At 39.5% G+C, this 18,263-nt stretch overlaps 1 protein-coding gene across 2 annotated transcripts in view; it reads left to right on the plus strand.

Annotated features, from left to right (window-relative positions):
- The window catches only part of LOC124629917 (prolyl 4-hydroxylase subunit alpha-1-like), a 31,671-nt gene extending 15,040 nt beyond the window's left edge, over window positions 1–16,631 (plus strand). The window contains exons 5-13 of one of the 2 annotated variants that reach the window (XR_006984358.1): window positions 495–676; window positions 2,832–2,971; window positions 3,771–3,892; window positions 6,470–6,623; window positions 12,297–12,521; window positions 13,716–13,775; window positions 14,349–14,514; window positions 15,345–16,250; window positions 16,480–16,631. Coding sequence is in view for 1 of the 2 variants with exons in the window: in XM_047163584.1 (XP_047019540.1) it covers window positions 495–676; window positions 2,832–2,971; window positions 3,771–3,892; window positions 6,470–6,623; window positions 12,297–12,521; window positions 13,716–13,775; window positions 14,349–14,514; window positions 15,345–15,463 (1,168 nt within the window). In the remaining variant the exon portion in view is untranslated. Of the gene's footprint in view, window positions 1–494; window positions 677–2,831; window positions 2,972–3,770; window positions 3,893–6,469; window positions 6,624–12,296; window positions 12,522–13,715; window positions 13,776–14,348; window positions 14,515–15,344; window positions 16,251–16,479 lie in introns of those variants that run through there. The other variant, XM_047163584.1, reaches the window with a different exon arrangement.
- Window positions 16,632–18,263: the final 1,632 nt, after the last annotated feature.

Consider the following 18,263-nt stretch of genomic DNA (forward strand, 5'->3'; position numbering starts at 1 on the left):
TATATTTACGTCAGTTTAGTATAACGAATATTAAATGATGCCTTGATAGGCGTGAAGCATGATATTGGCGTATTAACACCTTTTTGTGAATCAATAGAATAACTAAGATAACTTGAGGAAGGCCAGTTTGTGTGAACGTAATAAGTTAAATAGTTTAGCGCCTCGTTACTGCTAACTTATATGGTTGCCAGGTGTATTTATGTCATATACCTATTTGTTTTCATATTATATACATAAAAGATTAGCAAATATATTCATACAGAATCCCTGATAAATTCTAATCATGCATCGGAAGTCCCACTTAAAAGAAACTGAGCTAAAAATAAATAAACCCTATTATTCTTTAGGTGAACAACCACATATAATCCGGAATTCTAAAACAATTTATCTTAAAGATGAAACACCAAACGATTGTTTCAATCAAATAGCTTCACATCTATATGATCTATGCTTGTACTAAAATACCGGCCTTAATTTGTTTTGGTCCATTTCAGTACGCCAATGAGCGCGGGCGACTGTTACGAACTCGGTCGTGCATTGTACAACGAGAAAGATTTCGTGAATGCGCGAGAGTGGATGGTGCAGGCTTTGCGAAAGCTCAAGGAAGAAAATGTGCCGTATCCATTCAATGAGGTCGATATACTGGAGTATATTAGCTTCTCTTATTATTTGTTGGGTTAGTATTTTAACTTATCGATGTTGACATTTTTTATACAAGCTGTTGATTTGCATCCGTGCCATAGTCAAGGACGTAAATATGCTAATGATTCTCGACCCAAATCAACGAAAAAATGGGTAGGTAATTTTTTCATGTTTTTTTCTTATTTACGTATATCCGTCAGTGTAACCCAGCCGTACTTTAATTCGGCGCGTGTGTTACTAGCCTTACTACCGCGCTGCGCACTCACACAAACGCAAACGATACATGCACAAAGCATACGCAACGATCGTTCAATAAAAATCGTAGATCATCCAGCCTACCCAAATTCACCCAATCACAGTGCGAGTACTCCCACACACTCGCCTCGCCGCTCCCCGCGTGCCCTTGAAGCCGGAACAAACAAGCGCCGACGGCAAGCAGTGTGTTTGATGTCGCCGCCGCTGCTGCGTACGTGCGCTTTGAATTCCGCGACGTGTAGGTACAAAGTGCGAGATGACGGAAAACTACACGAACACGAGTTGGTGGCGATGGTCCGCCTGTATGCCATCAGTGACAACAGTGTACTAACAGCCATCCATCCTCCGAGCCTTTTCCCAATCATGTTGGGGTCGGCTTCCAGTCTAACCGGATTCAGCTGAGTACCAGTGCTTTACAAGAAGCGACTGCCTATCTGACCTCCTCAACCCAGTTACCCGGGCAACCCGATACCCCTTGGTTAGACTGGTGTCAGACTTACTGGCTTCTGACTACCCGTTACGACTGCCAAGGATGTGCAATGACAGCCGTACATACCTATGTTCCGGGAAATGTTTACCGACCGGGAACCCTCATCACGGAGGGTCATGCTGGTCATGTGACAGACTTATGTGCTAGGACCGTTAACTTAGTGCTTTCGACACATTAAAAACGAATGTGATAGTGTTATGTTAGCTGAAGGACAACCACCTACTTCGTCGTGCTCGATTGTGCCAAGAGTGTGAAGGTGACAGCTTTGAACAGTACCTCCGGGTAACTAAACTAGGTAATTTATTTATTTGTACATTTTGTAAATACGTAGTCAGCTTAATCAATTTTATTAGTGTAAATAAGTTGATTTCTTAACCACGCCAATAATACCTACGAGCCGAAAGAATCACCTCGTGCCTACACTTAACTAACACATCTTTCAGTAATTTAATCGAAAAGTAAAAACAAAATTACTACGAAATCTTTACGCTGAATGTTAAAGCAAACCGAAAATGTTATCAATCAGCTGTTAACAGGTCAGTGAACTTTCCTTTAGCGCACTAGTATTACGTCATTAATAAGATTTCCGTGTTCCAAGGTCCTAAGACCGTTAAGAAGGAAGCAAAATTTCTAATTATTAACCAATTTAATTCAAAAATAAAAACTAAATCACTGCGAAAACTTTATGCTGAAAGATAAAGCAAAACGAACATTTTATCAATCAGCTGTTAACATGTTAGTGAACTTTCTTTCGCGCACTAGTATTGCTTATTACTGTAGTTAATAAGATATCTGTGTTAAATTTATGCTCAAAAATTAGTAAGTAAAGTAAATCGAAGTTAATGACAATAATGAAGGTGATTTTCGAAACTTTAGGTAAAATGATTGCTATCGCGTATCACTCGGTCTCGCTCGCTCGCGCGCTCGCGCTGTCATGTCGTAGATAAGACACTCACACATCGACACTCACGCACACACGTAGACATTAGTTTTCTCTGTCTACGCACACATAGCTGCCATCACGCACACACTGTGGCCGCGGGGCAATTCTGTTATGATTTGTGTTTAACCGTGGGCTAAATTCTGAAATACCATGAAATTACAACATCAAAAAAAGCAGCGCATATTAGCTTTTTCCCACCTACCGTAATTCAAATCGATTATTTACGTATTTAATTTTAACCTCCTTGACTATGGCACGGATGCAGATCAACAGCTTGTATAAGTTAAACTTGCATTCGAAACATACTTATTTTGGTTAGGCTTTGCTCTTGGGAGTATAGATACACAAACCACAAATAATATTATATTCTTTTTATCCCAAGGAATGATAATTGACAAAATCGATGTCTTGTTAAAATTATTGAATGGTGTTTTTTTTTTAAGTGGCATATTTAATCCTTGTTTGGTTTTAGTTTGATCTGATCACCTTTTTAATTTCTAGGTGACACTCGAAGTGCTTTGGAATGGACACAAAAGCTGCTAGCAGTGGATCCGAAGCACGTCCGAGCTAAAGGCAACGTGCCTCATTACCAAAAGAGTATTGCTGAAGAGGAACAAAGACTAAGGAAGGAACGTCGCGGGGTATGTATCATATCGCCATCATCATTATCTGCCTATGTTTCCTATGTTGGGATCGGCTTCCAGTTTATCCGGATGCAGCTGAGTACCAGTGTTTTACATGAAGCGACTGCTTATCTGACCTCCTCAACCCAATTACCAGGGCAGCGCCACTTGGCAAGGCTATATACGAGTATTATGTTCTGACTTGCTTTTCCCCGCGATTCCGACCACGTCACATGGACTCTACTTCCCGCACCCGAATAATAAAAGTAGCCCTTATCATTTCGCAGTTCTTTTGGCTTTGTCTTTTTACTTTAGTTCATCTTTACTCAGTGACATGCCTTGTCGAACGAATATTTAGTATAGAATGTTTACATTAATAAAAAAAAACATAAACATTACCATAACTCAACATAATAGTTATTTAATGAATCAACATATAAATGATGTCCATAATAGCCATTTCCTTTTATTGCTCTGTATACATAATAAACTCGACTATTTGTAAAAGGTCAATAACTTGTTCGGAATTATATAAATTATTCAGTAATGGCATGTGAAATACCCACAATTATTTGCGTATTTTACAAATAGATATTATATGATTCATGGAATTATAAATTTACATGTTATGTACTCGTATATGTTATTGAATACCCTGTATTGTTTACTTAACAATTTTTTTAATAAAATGGTAGGTAAATAATTCCGTTTTCCTTAAATAGGTTTCCGTCAAATAGGTCACAATTGTGGTTTTACCTTATTTAAGTTTAATCTTATCAGAATAGACAATTGAATTGTTGTTTATTTTTGTTAACAGGATACAGGCTTTGAGGAGAATGAGGAAAAACCTGTAACTTTGACCGGCTACGCAAAGGAGAGGAAAGTTTATGAGTCCCTTTGTCGCGGCGAAGTTGATATACCCTCCGCTATTTCTAAGAGGTAATACAATTTTAATGTCATACCTTGGCTTTTCGATGGCAAATAAAATATTTGTCGATTATCAAAACATTTGGGCATATGGTAGGGCTAGTTGCTACTAGGGATTGAATTTGAGGAATAAATGTATGCCATATTCAAGGTAAAAAGCTGGTTATTATACTTACCTAATTCAACAATTAATACAATAGTGTTTATCAGACATATAGTATGCATTGCATAAGTTTTGTATAATAACATTTTTTTACAATATGTGAAACCTTTTATCATTTGACTGTCTACTGCTCACAGACAATAGGTTTTTGATTTGAATAACGATAAGGACGGTTTGACGAAGCTATCGTTAAGCTTGCATAGTTAAGGCTCAATGCCAATGGAAGTGTCATTCCCATGTGAGGCCATATTTACCTTACAACTGACAACTTGGCAATACGCCGAGCAATTCTTAGAAACTAGTTCGTAGCAATTCTCGTTCGCTGACCAACGCTTATACTTACCAAAGCAAACCTAATCTTTTTGGAGGCCGTTGTCCAGCTGTGGAAGTTTATTGGCTGTGACCACGAGCTGTCTTTAGCGAAATAAATGATAACTCATTTCTAGTCTGTGGCGGATTTATAAATTCGCCGCTAGTAGGCCATTACATTTTTGCCGCCCCTAATGATATTTCAGTCAGTTATTAGATTATTTTTGCAACCCGCTATGTACCGAAGAGTTTAATGTTGACCTAACAAGTTTATTTGATGGCAACTTTAAAGCGTAAAACCTCTGTAACTTTTAAACGGCTCAATCGATTTTCTCATCAAACATGTCTAAGAACATTCGCCCGTAAAACACCTGTAATACAAAAAAAAACTAAATTGAAATCGGTTCATTCGTTCGGGTGCTATGATCAGGCGGCGTAGCATCGGGTGCACCCGGGGCGGACTACCTATTAAGCACCCCCCAAAAAAACGACAAAATATAATCCCGGGCTAAAATTGTAATTGAAGTACTTAAAAATGGTGTGTGCTTTTTGCTAGATTTAACATAAAGAAACCGGAGGCAGATCACTGCAGACGTATAAAGCGCTAGCTAGTTTTATAAAAACCAGTGACTAGTGACAAAGCCGCGAGCGCAGCGAGCGCGAATTTTTTTAGTTTTGGGACACAAAAGTACCCAAACAACAGCGAAAAACACCACTGCAAAGAGAAGAAGCCGCGAGCGTAGCGAGCGCGAAATTTTCGATTTTTGGGACGCTACCAGTGCGTCCTAAAAAAATTAGAAAAAGGGCACTGTCAAGTGAAATGCGCGAGCGTAGCGAGCGCGAAATTTTTGAGTCTTGGAACACAAAAGTCCTCCACCTCCACTGACGCTCTACGCTGACGATTTCTAAGGTGTTTGCTTTTGCCCGAAGTAGCAAAAACAACTGAGTTTCACATTTTGTTAGACTGACGACTCAAAGAGCGCAGAATAAACCAGAAATAATGTAAAAACCGTGAGGGAAGCGAGCGGATTTTTTTTATAACTTTGAGGAATTAAATTAAGTAATCAAAAATAAACAAGAAAACGAGGGGTGACAGCCGTACTGGCATCCCTCTCAGTGCCGACTCGACGTCTTGCGCATGCATTGTTGTAGTTCTGTTTAAAATTTGAATAGCATGCAGTGACTGGTAGTGAACCTAGGCTTTGCAGATTAGAACGGCCTCAGTGACTTGAATCTTCTGCCTGTGCCATCCTGGTTGTGCAGATATGTGCCGCCTGAGATGGCACCCCCCGAGACGTGGTACCCGGGGCGGACCGCCCACAGGAAGATCCTGTGTTACGAGTTTTTTATTTTATTTTTATTGAAACGCTATAGGAATATTTTAAAATTCATGATCACATAAGTACCTAAGGACACAGTGCGTTTATTAATCGTTTATTTATTTATGGATTATATAGATTGTGTAAAAAAAAGCTAAATTTGCCGCCCCTCTAAATCTGCCGCCGTAGGCACTGGCCTACTTGGCCTATTGGTAAATCCGCCACTGAGTCTGACTGCACCCAACGTTGCCTATTCTTGCACCCGTAACATAGCCGTCTTATAAGATAACTATAATTAATAACAGCCAATGGTATCAGTTTATATGGATATCTTCTATGATAACCTTGAAAAAACAAAGTCAGAACTTTATGTTAATAAGTTTCCATCCGTTTTTATTGCTCTGTTTGGCAGCATGAGTAGCTGAGTCAGGTTAATAAAATTATCATAAAATCCAATTTTTTTTTGTTAGGTAAAATGTAACTGTGAATAGTCATCTTCCCACACACGAACAATACAGTATCTGCTAACTAAATAGACATGATACCTATTATATAGGTGTATCATCCATCGCCCTTTTTTACGTATATCATATTAATATACCTATCACCGTATATATTACCGTATATCATTTAAAATTAAGCTTTTACATTTAGCTCAGAGAAACACATAAAAAATTATCGATGTATGTTTTCGCTGTCTAGCCTTTTTGGGTCCATGGCAGTGTCTTAGCGACACTGCCATGGACCAAATTTCCAAACTTTTCACATTATTTTCAATATTCGACCTTTTATCTCCAGGTTGACGTGCCGTTACTTGACCGAGAACCACCCGTTCCTGCGCATAGCGCCAATCAAGATGGAAATGATGTACCTTAATCCCGACATAGTTATATTCCACGATGTCATCAGTGACGGAGAGATTGAAACTGTCAAGAAAATGGCCAGACCTAGAGTGAGTCTTTATTACCTATAAACTTGACTTTTTACACAAATACATATAAAAAAAATAAACTGATGCTTAAAACAAGAATTCAATTGATTTTTAAGGTGACTTATATAAAGTTATAATCAAAGTCAAACGTCATATTAAGATTGTTTACCTTTTTTAAGTGCCTACTCAAATAGAGTATAGGTATTTCTCGCTGTTTCACCCGCTTCCCGGGGGAACTTCTTCCCGTACCTGAATAAATTGTAGCAAATGTCACCCTGGGACTTGTCAGCTATCTAACAGCGGAATAAAATCAAATAAGTTCAGTGGTTTCGGAGCTTTTAAGATACAATAACAAATATCGCCTTTTTAATATTTGATTTGCATACATGAATATTTCGAGTGTATTTTAAGAACTCTTGTAAGTGTCAACTAGTCACCACTTTTATAGCCTTGACATAAGCAGTTATGTAATTTGTTTGAAGATTTATATGTCTGCAACATCAGTATATATGTAAATATTATTTCGCTAATATAAAAGAAAAGATATTCGTGTTAAGCGAAAATGACTTTTGTATCTTACGAATCTAGTCCTACATAAGCTGTCCTGCCTTCAAAAAAGGTTCTGGGTACATCCATCCGATGTGGCTGACAATATAGATACATTCATTAAATAAAGGTATTAACCCAAGTAGCACAAAACTGTTGCTTAAGAGCTTTAGAGCCAATCCGATTATTACTAAAGGTTGCCAAGCTCAAGCGCCAGAGCGTGCACTACAGACCTTATGCAGCAGCTTTGCAGCCAAAGGGGCACAACTTTTTGCAGTCTATAGTCCCATTAGAACTTCATAGTAGAGGCATAAAAGCGATACAGGAGCGGCAACTAATAATTAACACCATACTAAAGCTCTTATAGCGATGATTGAATGAATGACAAATTTAGCTGAATGAAGAAAACTTCACTGATCGTTCACCTTGTCTCTCATTTATAAAATATATTTTGCTGTTCCTGAGTCAGACATTACTGAATACAAATAAATATTAAGTGAAGGTAAGTGTTTTTGAGCTATATTTTGTATTATATGGTAAGTAGCTACAAACGCAGATCAGTTTATCGTGAATATAGTTGATATTGTTGAAGTATTTTTAACGCGCCTCAATAATTACCTCAGAATATCGTAAAATATATAAATTATTATTATATGAATATTTTTATATCACATACCTACACGATATTGAAATTACATACTGGACTACATTCGTTTTTAGTAAGTTGCTTGTTCAATATTTCATCATCATCATCAGCCTATCGCAGTCCACTGCTGGACATAGGCCTCTCCAAGTGCACGCCACTGAGATCTATTTTCGGCTTCTCGCATCCAGCTCCTGCCAGCCGTCTTGCGCAAGTCATCACTCCACCGTGCCTGAGGACGTCCTACACTACGTTTGCCGAGGCGTGGTCTCCACTCTAGAACTCGTTTACCCCAACGGTTATCGGTTCTTCGACTAATATGGCCAGCCCACTGCCACTTCAGCTTGCTGATTCGGTAGGCTATGTCGATGACCTTGGTTCTCTGACGGATTACCTCATTTCTGATGCGATCCCTCAGAGAAACGCCGAGCATAGCTCTTTCCATAGCCCGCTGAGCGACTTTGAACTTGTGGACCAGCCGTACCGTCAGTGTCCACGTTTCGGCTCCGTAAGTCATGACAGGTAGGACGCACTGATTGAAGACTTTTGTCTTTAGGCACTGTGGGATCGACGATGTTAGGACTCGACGTAGCTTCCCAAATGCAGCCCAACCCAACTGAATTCTCCTATTCACCTCGTCCTCAAAGTTGTTTCTACCTAACTGCAATGTCTGCCCGAGGTATACATATTTCCGAACAACTTCGAGAACGGCGCCGTGTATCGCAATCGGTTCCGGTAGAACATGTTCATTGAACATGACCTTGGTTTTGTCCAAGTTCATCCGTAGGCCGATGCGTAGAGAAGATTCAGCCAGGTCGTTCAGCATCTGTTGTAGGTCCTGCAGCGTTTCCGCCATGATGACGATATCGTCAGCAAATCTCAAGTGAGAGATGTGTTCGCCATTGATGTTGATGCCGCGTCCTTTCCAGTTCAGCGTCTTGAACATATCCTCCATTGCATTAGTGAACAGTTTCGGGGAAATAACATCCCCTTGTCTCACTCCTCGATGCAACGGTACGGGCCTTGTTTGCTGATTCTGTACTTGGACGGACATTGTAGCGGCTTCGTAAAGACATCTCATCACTTGGATGTATCGCCAATCTACTTGACAACGCTGCAGGGACTCCAGAACAGACCAGATTTCAACCGAGTCAAAGGCCTTCTCATAGTCCACAAATGCTAGACACAGGGGCTGATTATACTCTTCGGTCTTCTGTATAATCTGCCGCACTGTGTGGATGTGGTCTATGGTGCCGTATCCGCTCCGAAACCCAGCCTGCTCCGGTGGTTGGAATTCGTCGAGTCTTCGCGCAAGTCGGTTCGTGATCACTCTTGAGAACAGCTTATATACGTGGCTTAGGAGGGAAATGGGTCGATAGTTCTTCAGCTGGGTTTTGTCTCCCTTTTTGAAGAACAGGACGACAACACTCCTACTCCACGCCTCTGGAGTTCTCCCTTCAAACAGGACGGCATTAAAAAGCTTCTGGAGCTCCCCCAGTACGGGCTTACCTCCTGCTTTTAAAAGCTCTGTTGTAATGCCATCCTCGCCAGGGGCTTTTCCATTTTTGAGCTGTCTCAGAGCGATCTCGATTTCGCCACTGCTGACTTCTGGCAGGTCTTCGGTGAAATGGCGTGTTAATGTGGCTCTAGAATCCTCACTTCCGGGATCAGGTCGAGATGCATGCGATGCGTATAACCGGCCATAGAAATTTTCCACTTCCGAAAGGACTGCCGGCACCGAAGAAACGACTTCTCCACTTGTTGTGGTCAGCTTCGTCAAGTGGCTTCTTCCAAGAGATTGTACGAACACCTTTGACCCCCGATTCAGCTCAATTGCTCTTTCAATGGCAAGAGTATTGGAGCACCGGAGGTCGCGTCGTACGTGCTTGTTGATCTCTTGGTTTAGAGCCCGCTTAGCTGACGAAGTGACAGGCGGGTTTTCACGTCGTTTCTTCATAAGCCCTAATGTCTCTTCCGAAAGCTTTGATTTCTTGCCCTTACGCTGCATGTTACAGAATCGCGAACCTTCCTCCCTGAGGATCCGAACCACATATTCATGGTTCTGGTTAACGTCTGTTGTGGTTTCCACGGCGGCAAATCGGTTCTCCAGATTTGACTGGAACGTTTCAGATCCTGTCATGGTTTGGAGCAGTGTTGGTCGGAGCCTGGCCTTCACCAGACGGAAACGTTCGGCCTTGAAGTTGATATTCAGAGAGCCTCGGACAAGTCGGTGATCGCTCCCGGTATTAAACCTATTGATCACGGAGACGTCTCTGAATATGTGCTTCTTGTTCGTCATGATGAAGTCAATCTCATTTTTAGTCATAGTGTCGGGGCTTTGCCACGTCCACTTCCTTTGGGGCTGCTTTTTGAAAAAGGAGTTCATCAAAAAGAGCCCCTCGCGTTCGAGGAAGTTGACGAGCATTTGCCCCCTATGATTCCTGCTTCCAAATCCATGGGATCCTACTGCCGATTCGCCGCAAATCTGTACTCCCACTTTAGCGTTAAAGTCTCCCATGACAACGGTGTAATGGGTCTTTGTAGTGAAGTGGAGGGCCCTTGATATATCATCAAACATATCCTCCACTTCATCGTCTGAATGTGTCGAGGTCGGTGCGTACACTTGCACTACCTTGAGGCTATACCTGTCGGTGAGCTTTATGATAAGGTACGCTACCCTGTTCGACACACTAGACACCTCCACAACGTTATCAGCTAGGGACTTATTTACCAGAAACCCAACGCCACCTTGGGATTGTTGGTCTCCCTCTCGGAAGTACATTAGGTGACCTGATTCGAGGGTTATGGTGTCCTCCCCCTCTCTTCGAACTTCACATAACCCTAATATATGCCACCTAATCTTCCCAAGTTCCACCTCGAGTTGCGCCAGATGCGAGTCAAGCCGCAGCGTGCGGCCGTTGTACGTCGCAAGAGTAAGTTGTGTTTGGTGGCCTCCCGTAACCCGGAGATTCTTCGCACCCCCTGTCCCGCCGTAACCACGGTCGCCACCGTGACCGGGAATAGCGGGACTGCCGGGAACTAGGGGCCGTGGCTTTTTCGTTCTGCACATTGAGGAATTTAGCCTACTGCTATCACGCTGGCCAGACGGGTTGGTAGAGGGTTTTTTTCGAGTTTTCCTTCTCTCGCACGGTGTTCGGTGCATTTTTGACTCCATTAGTCGACTTCTACGACACCCACTGGAAGAAGGGGGTAGCGACACATGTATTCTTAAGCCGTCGCTACACGGCAATATTTGGATATATTTTACTACAAATGCGATAAAAACCTATAAATTTCTCGATTACTAATAAATAATTATCTTGTAAACATGGCGTCCATTGAAAGCAGCTTTAACTTGCAACTTCAACATTAAAAACTCCTCTCTGCGCGTCATAGCGCTAAGCTTCACTCTTCTGAAGGTCCAAGTAATATCTGTACCACTATTGCAGTTCAAGTCTGCACTGTGATACTGCAGATATCAAACCACACTATTAATGGCTACGTGTTTAGAGATCCGTAGAAGTCGTTGGAAACTCTATAATACGATGATATATTATTGTTAATTGTTTAACACTTAAGTACTATGTGTTACCTTGTTTTCAGAGTACCGTTCAAAATAATTCAAACTTATAATGCACAACAAAATAAACAAGAACTTTGCATCTGTCCATCTAAATGGGAAAAACGGAGTGTTTATACTATACTTGAGAGTAAAAAAATGGAGCTACTGATTTTTTTTATATTCTTGAATAAATACATATTTTCTGTTATAAGTTTTTTATTACTTCAAAACAAACATTATTTTTCCTCTGTAACTGATTCGTTATCAGTAATTGAGAAAACAAAATCTACGGGACCCTTGCTTATGTTTGTGAATATAATAACAGAATGTATCCAAATGAGCAAGCAATGTCTATTAACCTCCTGCTTCTATTGTGGAGCCTTAATGTGGCTATAAGAAGAACAGAGGATCAAATTCCTACTTAAGTCTGCACAAAAGAACAAATCGCTCCTGCAATGAAACCTTTAGTGGCAGAGAAGTGATAAATATATCTTTTATACAGTTCCGTTAAAAAGTCTACAATTAGAGTCTTTATGCAGTTCTAACGCGTACATCAGCGGCAATAGAAACTTTTTAGCAGCTTTAACCTTCAACATAATTGTTTGAACTCTCTTTTAAAGCAGGCTGCAAATGGGTTTTAGAATGATCTCTTGTAAAACCTAGAGTGACATTTGGTTCAGTTTCTGCTGCCTTTAGTGATATTTACAGCTATGAGCAGCTACGGAAGCAATAGTAGAACTTAAAGATACTTTCGGAACCCCTAAAGCACTACTGTACACCTAAAAGTTGCAAAATAGGCTGCTATTTCCACTAGTGTGCTAGTTGGGAAGGATACAGAGGAGTAAATTAGAGAGTACATATGAATCAGGAAGTTTACCTATGTACAAAGGAAAACTTAATCTAGAGCAATAATATTGACATTTGATTTTTCCTTATATTTCAGTTCAAACGTGCAGTAGTTCACGATCCGAAAACAGGTGAACTTGTACCCGCTCACTACCGTATAAGCAAGTCTTCATGGTTGAAAGACAATGAGGCAGAGACAATCGCGCGTATCTCCCGTCGAGTGTCACATATGACTGGCCTGAGTATGGACTCCGCTGAAGAGTTGCAGGTCGTTAACTACGGCATAGGGGGGCATTATGAACCGCATTATGATTTTGCTAGGGTAAGTTGAACCATGCTCAGGTTACTTTACCGTTTATTTCATACCTTACGATATTGTACACTTCTTTCATTACCATTTAAATCTTCCGCAACCGTACCGTTTACATGTTACCCTTTTTAGGGTTCCGTAGCCAAAATGGCAAAAACGGAACCCTTATAGTTTCGTCATGTCCGTCTGTCCGTCTGTCCGTCTGTCCGTCTGTCACAGCCGATTTACTCGGAAACTATAAGTACTACAGTGATGAAATTTGATGGGAATATGTGTTGTATGAACCGCTACAAAAATATGACACTAAATAGTAAAAAAAAGAATTGGGGGTGGGGCCCCCCATACATGTAACTGAGGGATGAAATTTTTTTTTTCGATGTACATACCCGTGTGGGGTATCAATGGAAAGGTCTTTTAAAATGATATAAAGTTTTCTAAAAAACATTTTTCTTAAAGTGAACGGTTTTTGAGATATCAGCTCTCAAAGTCGTAAAAAGTATGTCCCCCCCCCTCTATTTTTATAACTACGGGGTAAAAAATTCTAAAAAAAATAGAGGTGATGCATGCTAATTAACTCTTTCAACGATTTTTGGTTTGATCAAAGTATCTCTTATAGTTTTTGAGATAGGTTGATTTAACTGTAATTTACGGAACCCTTCGTGCACGAGTCCGACTCGCACTTGGCCGGTTTTTATTTTATTTTTTTAACGACGTCAAAAATCATCAAATGACCCCTCCCGCTGAGCGGTGAGGGAGTGTCAGACTCTTAAGCTTTGGTTTCCTAGGAAAGCGGTGCAGTCATATAGCGGCCGTAATACAGCGGTGAATAACGTCACTAGAACGTTGTCTATGTAAACGAAATGGGGCGGTTTCCTAGAGAGCGGTAACTAACACCGTAACTTAAAAAGCGGTGCCGCCATTTGCATGACGGCCGTCTTGTCGGTGTCAGATGGTTTGGTGAACGTTTTATTGAAAACGGTGAAGCTTTTTTAATCCGTATTTGTGTTTTTTTTTCGGAACAACGTCAAAAATGAGTTCCAACTCTTGGAGTAGGTAATTCTTTCGAACAATCCCGCAGCCCCGGTTTACATGTTACCCTTCCGTACCACTTGCTTCTTCATTTTTCTAAAAATGAATAAATTATGAAGGCGTGTATCAAGGTATTATAATTTTTATTGTATTATATTTTTTTGTTTTATATTCCAGAAACGAGAGAATGCATTCTCCAAACATGGTGGCAATAGGATAGCTACTGTACTTTTCTATGTAAGTTTAAAAGCAAAAATCATCTTTTTCTCTTAATATATTTTACGTAGGTTTTTTCTTTTACAAAATAGTGACGTTTTGACGTACGTGTAGACGTTTGTCATTATTTTCCTTATTTGCAAATCATCATCCTCCGAGCCTTTTCCCAACTATGTTGGGGTCGGCTTCCAGTCTAACCGGATTCAGCTGAGTACCAGTGCTTTACAAGAAGCGACTGCCTATCTGACCTCAACCCAGTTACCCAGGCAACCCGATACCCCTTGATTAGACTGGTGTCAGACTTACTGGCTTCTGACTACCCGTAACGACTGCCAAGGATGTTCAATGACAGCCGGGACCTACAGTTTAACGTGCCATCCGAAACACAGTCATTTGGTGTCTAAGGTATACTTAGAAAGTACATACAAACTTAGAAAAGTTGCATTGGTACTTGCCTGACTTGGAATCGAACCCGCGCCCTCATACTCGAGAGGTTGGTTCTTTGCCCACTAGGCCACCACGACTTTTTTTTTCCTTATTTTCAAAAAGGAATTTATTAATGTAAAATGTATTGAAATAATTCCCTTTATCCAGATGTCAGACGTAGCTCAAGGCGGTGCCACGGTATTCACGGAGCTGGGTCTGAGCGTGTTCCCAGTGAAGAGAGCAGCCGCCTTCTGGCTCAACCTGCACCCGTCGGGCGAGGGCGACCTCGCCACCAGGCACGCCGCCTGCCCCGTGCTGCAGGGCTCTAAGTGGGGTCAGTAGCCTTTCATTCATAATTTATACACACCTCTAATAGTTGTAATTACTACCTGGGTGTCCCAGGGAACTTGTGCCTCTACCCGGTCAAAATATGAGCTGTTACTCGGGGATAGTCTAGTTTCAAGTAGCCCAAGTTCCAATAGTGAAAGAACTTTTCAAATCGTTTCAGTAGTTTCAGAGCCTTTTAGGATACAAAACAAAAGTTTACTCTGTATTACATTAGTAGATTACATTTATTTAGACGGCCTTATAAAGGTCGCCGGAAGACGCTGGATGCAGGTCGCCTCCAACAGGTATCTGTGGAGATCTAAGGCTGCCTGTCCACCGGAGTGGAGCTAGGCTGCGGAGTGGAGAAACTGAGAAATATTAACCATAAGATTGCACAAAATCTCCGCTCCTCAATCCTACTGGTTAATATTTCTCAGTTTCTCCACTCCGCAGCCTAGCTCCGCTCCGGTGGACAGGCAGCCTAAGGGGCAGGCCTATGTTCAGCAGTGGACGTCCTATGGCTGAGATGATGATGATGAAAATGTCATCCAAGTGTACCTTGTAGAGTACAGTTCTATGTACTGAAGCAAGTACACTTACAGGTGAACGATGCAGTAAGGTTACTGTACGTTTCTAAATATGTAATCTGGTGAAACCTAGACCCGTGAACTTTTTAAAAAGGTAGCTCGAAATACATATAAATAGGAATAACTTCTTACAACGAAATAACTTTTTACAGTTTTGTTAAACTTTATATAATATCATTGAAGTGGTTACAATTGCTATTTGTTCTTTATCGCACTACCTCTTAACTAAAATAACATTCTTACATTACAGTCAGCAACAAATGGCTTCACCAAGGCGGCCAAGAATTGCTGAAGCCCTGCAATCTCGAGTACCAAGAAGAGGGATTCATTCGTCAGATCCCACGCCCAGTGCCCAAGACCTCAAGGTAGACTTTCCTGTATCATGTCGAATGTACAAACAGTACTGATTAGTGCAAATATAGTGATCTGATTAGAGCTGAAAATGGTGTATTTGATAACTACTGGGTAGCATAAATCTTTGTTTGGTAGAAATAAGAATGTCCCCACTTTTCATGTTGAGAATATTTGCGAAAGGAGTTTTGACCGGTATTGGTGACTTACAATAGTTGACCGTACCACTTACGACATTGTTGGTCAAAGCCAGTCAGCTTTTGTTCATAAATTGAAACGGTATTCCATTCCTAATATTTCGTTGTTATTTCTTTTTAAAGTGTTTTTCTAAATTACTGAAATATGTTTATTCTATGTAGTTATCAGATATATTTTCTTTTTAAGTTGATTGAGTACAACATGTTATACTAGCCATTGTAGTATTTTAGTATGTGTAACCGTGTTGTGTCATGATTTAGAACAAAGTTATTTTTAATCTTGCCTGATAATGAATATCTAATCAAATGGAAAATATAGAGGCTTCAGAGTTGCCGTTTGTCTTTAATACTAATGTAATAATTTATTACCAGTGTATTATAAACATAAGAATTTATAGTTTAAATGATTTTTATTAATATTTTTATATGTTTATGTATGTATAAAAATATTTATATGACAAAATAAAATAATTGTTTAATTATACTTTGTAAGTTTTATAGTATGTATCCATGAAAACCAGTCATTTAATTTAGTTTTAAGTAACGGAATATAAAAATGATGTTCAGTCTCATAAAATGCATTTATTAAAAAGTTTCTAAACATATCTATAGTTCGGCCATTCAGAGAATGCGTTCCTGACACGTCGCGATTGAACTGACGACGTAATAACATTCATTGATTATTGATATAATAATGTTGTTTTAATGCTCCTCAATTGTTAAAACGGTAAACAACCAGCAAAAATATTTTTATCGTAACTGCAACGCCATTGCAAAGTTACGTCGTCAGTTCAATCGCGACGTGTCAGGAACGCATTCTCTGAATGGCCGAACTATAATATAAGTAATAACAATCGCTTTATTAGACAATTTACTAAAAGTATGCTTAAAATTAAGTTACTCACTGTGAAAAAAAAAAAAGTTTTTTATTCAATTATACGTAAACACAGATTGTTTTCCAGTTTTTGATAATACAATTTTTATTGATATTAAAGTCTTTTAATTACTGCACAATCAATAACAATAGTGATTAATTAGGTTTAAACAGTTACATAAACTAAACTTGGCATTATCGAATGCAATAAACAGTATGAATAGGACAGTCGTACACTGTACATTAGAACTTTCTCTAAGTAACTCTTATTTAATTGATACAGTTTTAGCAGTTCTAAGTGCAAGATAATAAAAAACTACAAAGAAAATTTCAAAATAAATACCTTATAACAACAGGTCAAGTTTTGTACCTACCTAATGTCGCTCTAAAATCAACTTTATTGCAATCATATAGTTCGTCGTTATACTAGTTACATATTGACAATATAAATAATATTGCAATACAATTTATTCTGAATATTTTTTTAGCAACATTAACCAGTGTATAGAGTTCTAAAATAAATAATTTAAATATGTATGTATTCGTAATAATTTATTTTAAATGATTACTCTATAAACATAATTATCTGTCTCCAAATTACTATAAACCGTTTGTCTGGCTTTCTATAGAGTCACAAGAGTTCAAACAGTGTTGTAGATACAAATAAAAATTTAAAAAATAGGTAAATAAATCAAAGCTTTCGTTCCAGCGCAGTCTTCTTGATTCGTTGTGAGGAGAGCAATTTAAGACAACAAAAACGTTACATATAGAATTATACGTATACTGTACATAACATTCCTGTTGTTTATACATTACCCTAAAGCTTCTGTCTTCTTAACACTGCTATTGCGTCCCGGCGTCGCTCGTTAGAGTATTTCAGAACAAACAAAGTAAGTACATGCATGGTGAACTTTAGCATTGCACACTACTGTGTTTGCTATGAAACACTCTTCTTGTCTTCTTCATTCTTCTCTTCTGTATTCTTGTCTTGTCTTTTTCTCTTCTGCATTCTTGTCTTTTTCTGTTCTTTATGGGTTGACTCGATGTTCTTTTGTTTGTTTCTTATAATTTCGCATTTGAAAGTCGCTCCCAATTACTCCTTCTGCAAAATGTTAATTTAAGTTTAATGACATCCAGGGAAAAGTCGGAGATTGTAATAAACGAACATCTGTAGTTCCTGAGCAATGGTTTGATTTCTTCAAATCACTTCCAGTCTACATGGATTCAACCTTCGGCGTTACATTTCATTGTCACAGTATAATGGCTCTTTGTTTTAAGGTCAATAGTGTAGTGATTGGAAAATGAGTTCTCGGGTTGCTTCTGCGGATTCCACATTCACGGAAACGATAATGTTTTCCGTATGCCGCCTACTTTTTTATTGATCTTTGTGACTTTTCGTTGTTCTTGCATATGCCCTAAGATTGCCACTGAAAACTAAGAAAACATGCATTATTATAAATTCATAATCTGCTGTTTATAGAAATATGTTTTACAAATGTAAGTATTGCATGTTTGGTCTAACTGAGAAAGGGATATACATACAGGACCCGGACTGTTGTCTATTTGGGTACTAAACCTTACCTAGAAATAACTGGACTGGATTTTGTTGTCTGTCATTTGTATTCTAAATCAGATCGTACTGCAGATTTTCGTTTCGATATGGTTGCTTCGACACGTAGGTAGGCCTAAGATTTCACCAAAGCGGAGTGGAGCGGAGAAGAAAAGTTTTTAAATACCTAATATAATA

This window comes from Helicoverpa zea, chromosome 4, assembly GCF_022581195.2.
Source record: "Helicoverpa zea isolate HzStark_Cry1AcR chromosome 4, ilHelZeax1.1, whole genome shotgun sequence".
Taxonomy (NCBI): Eukaryota; Metazoa; Arthropoda; class Insecta; order Lepidoptera; family Noctuidae; genus Helicoverpa; species Helicoverpa zea.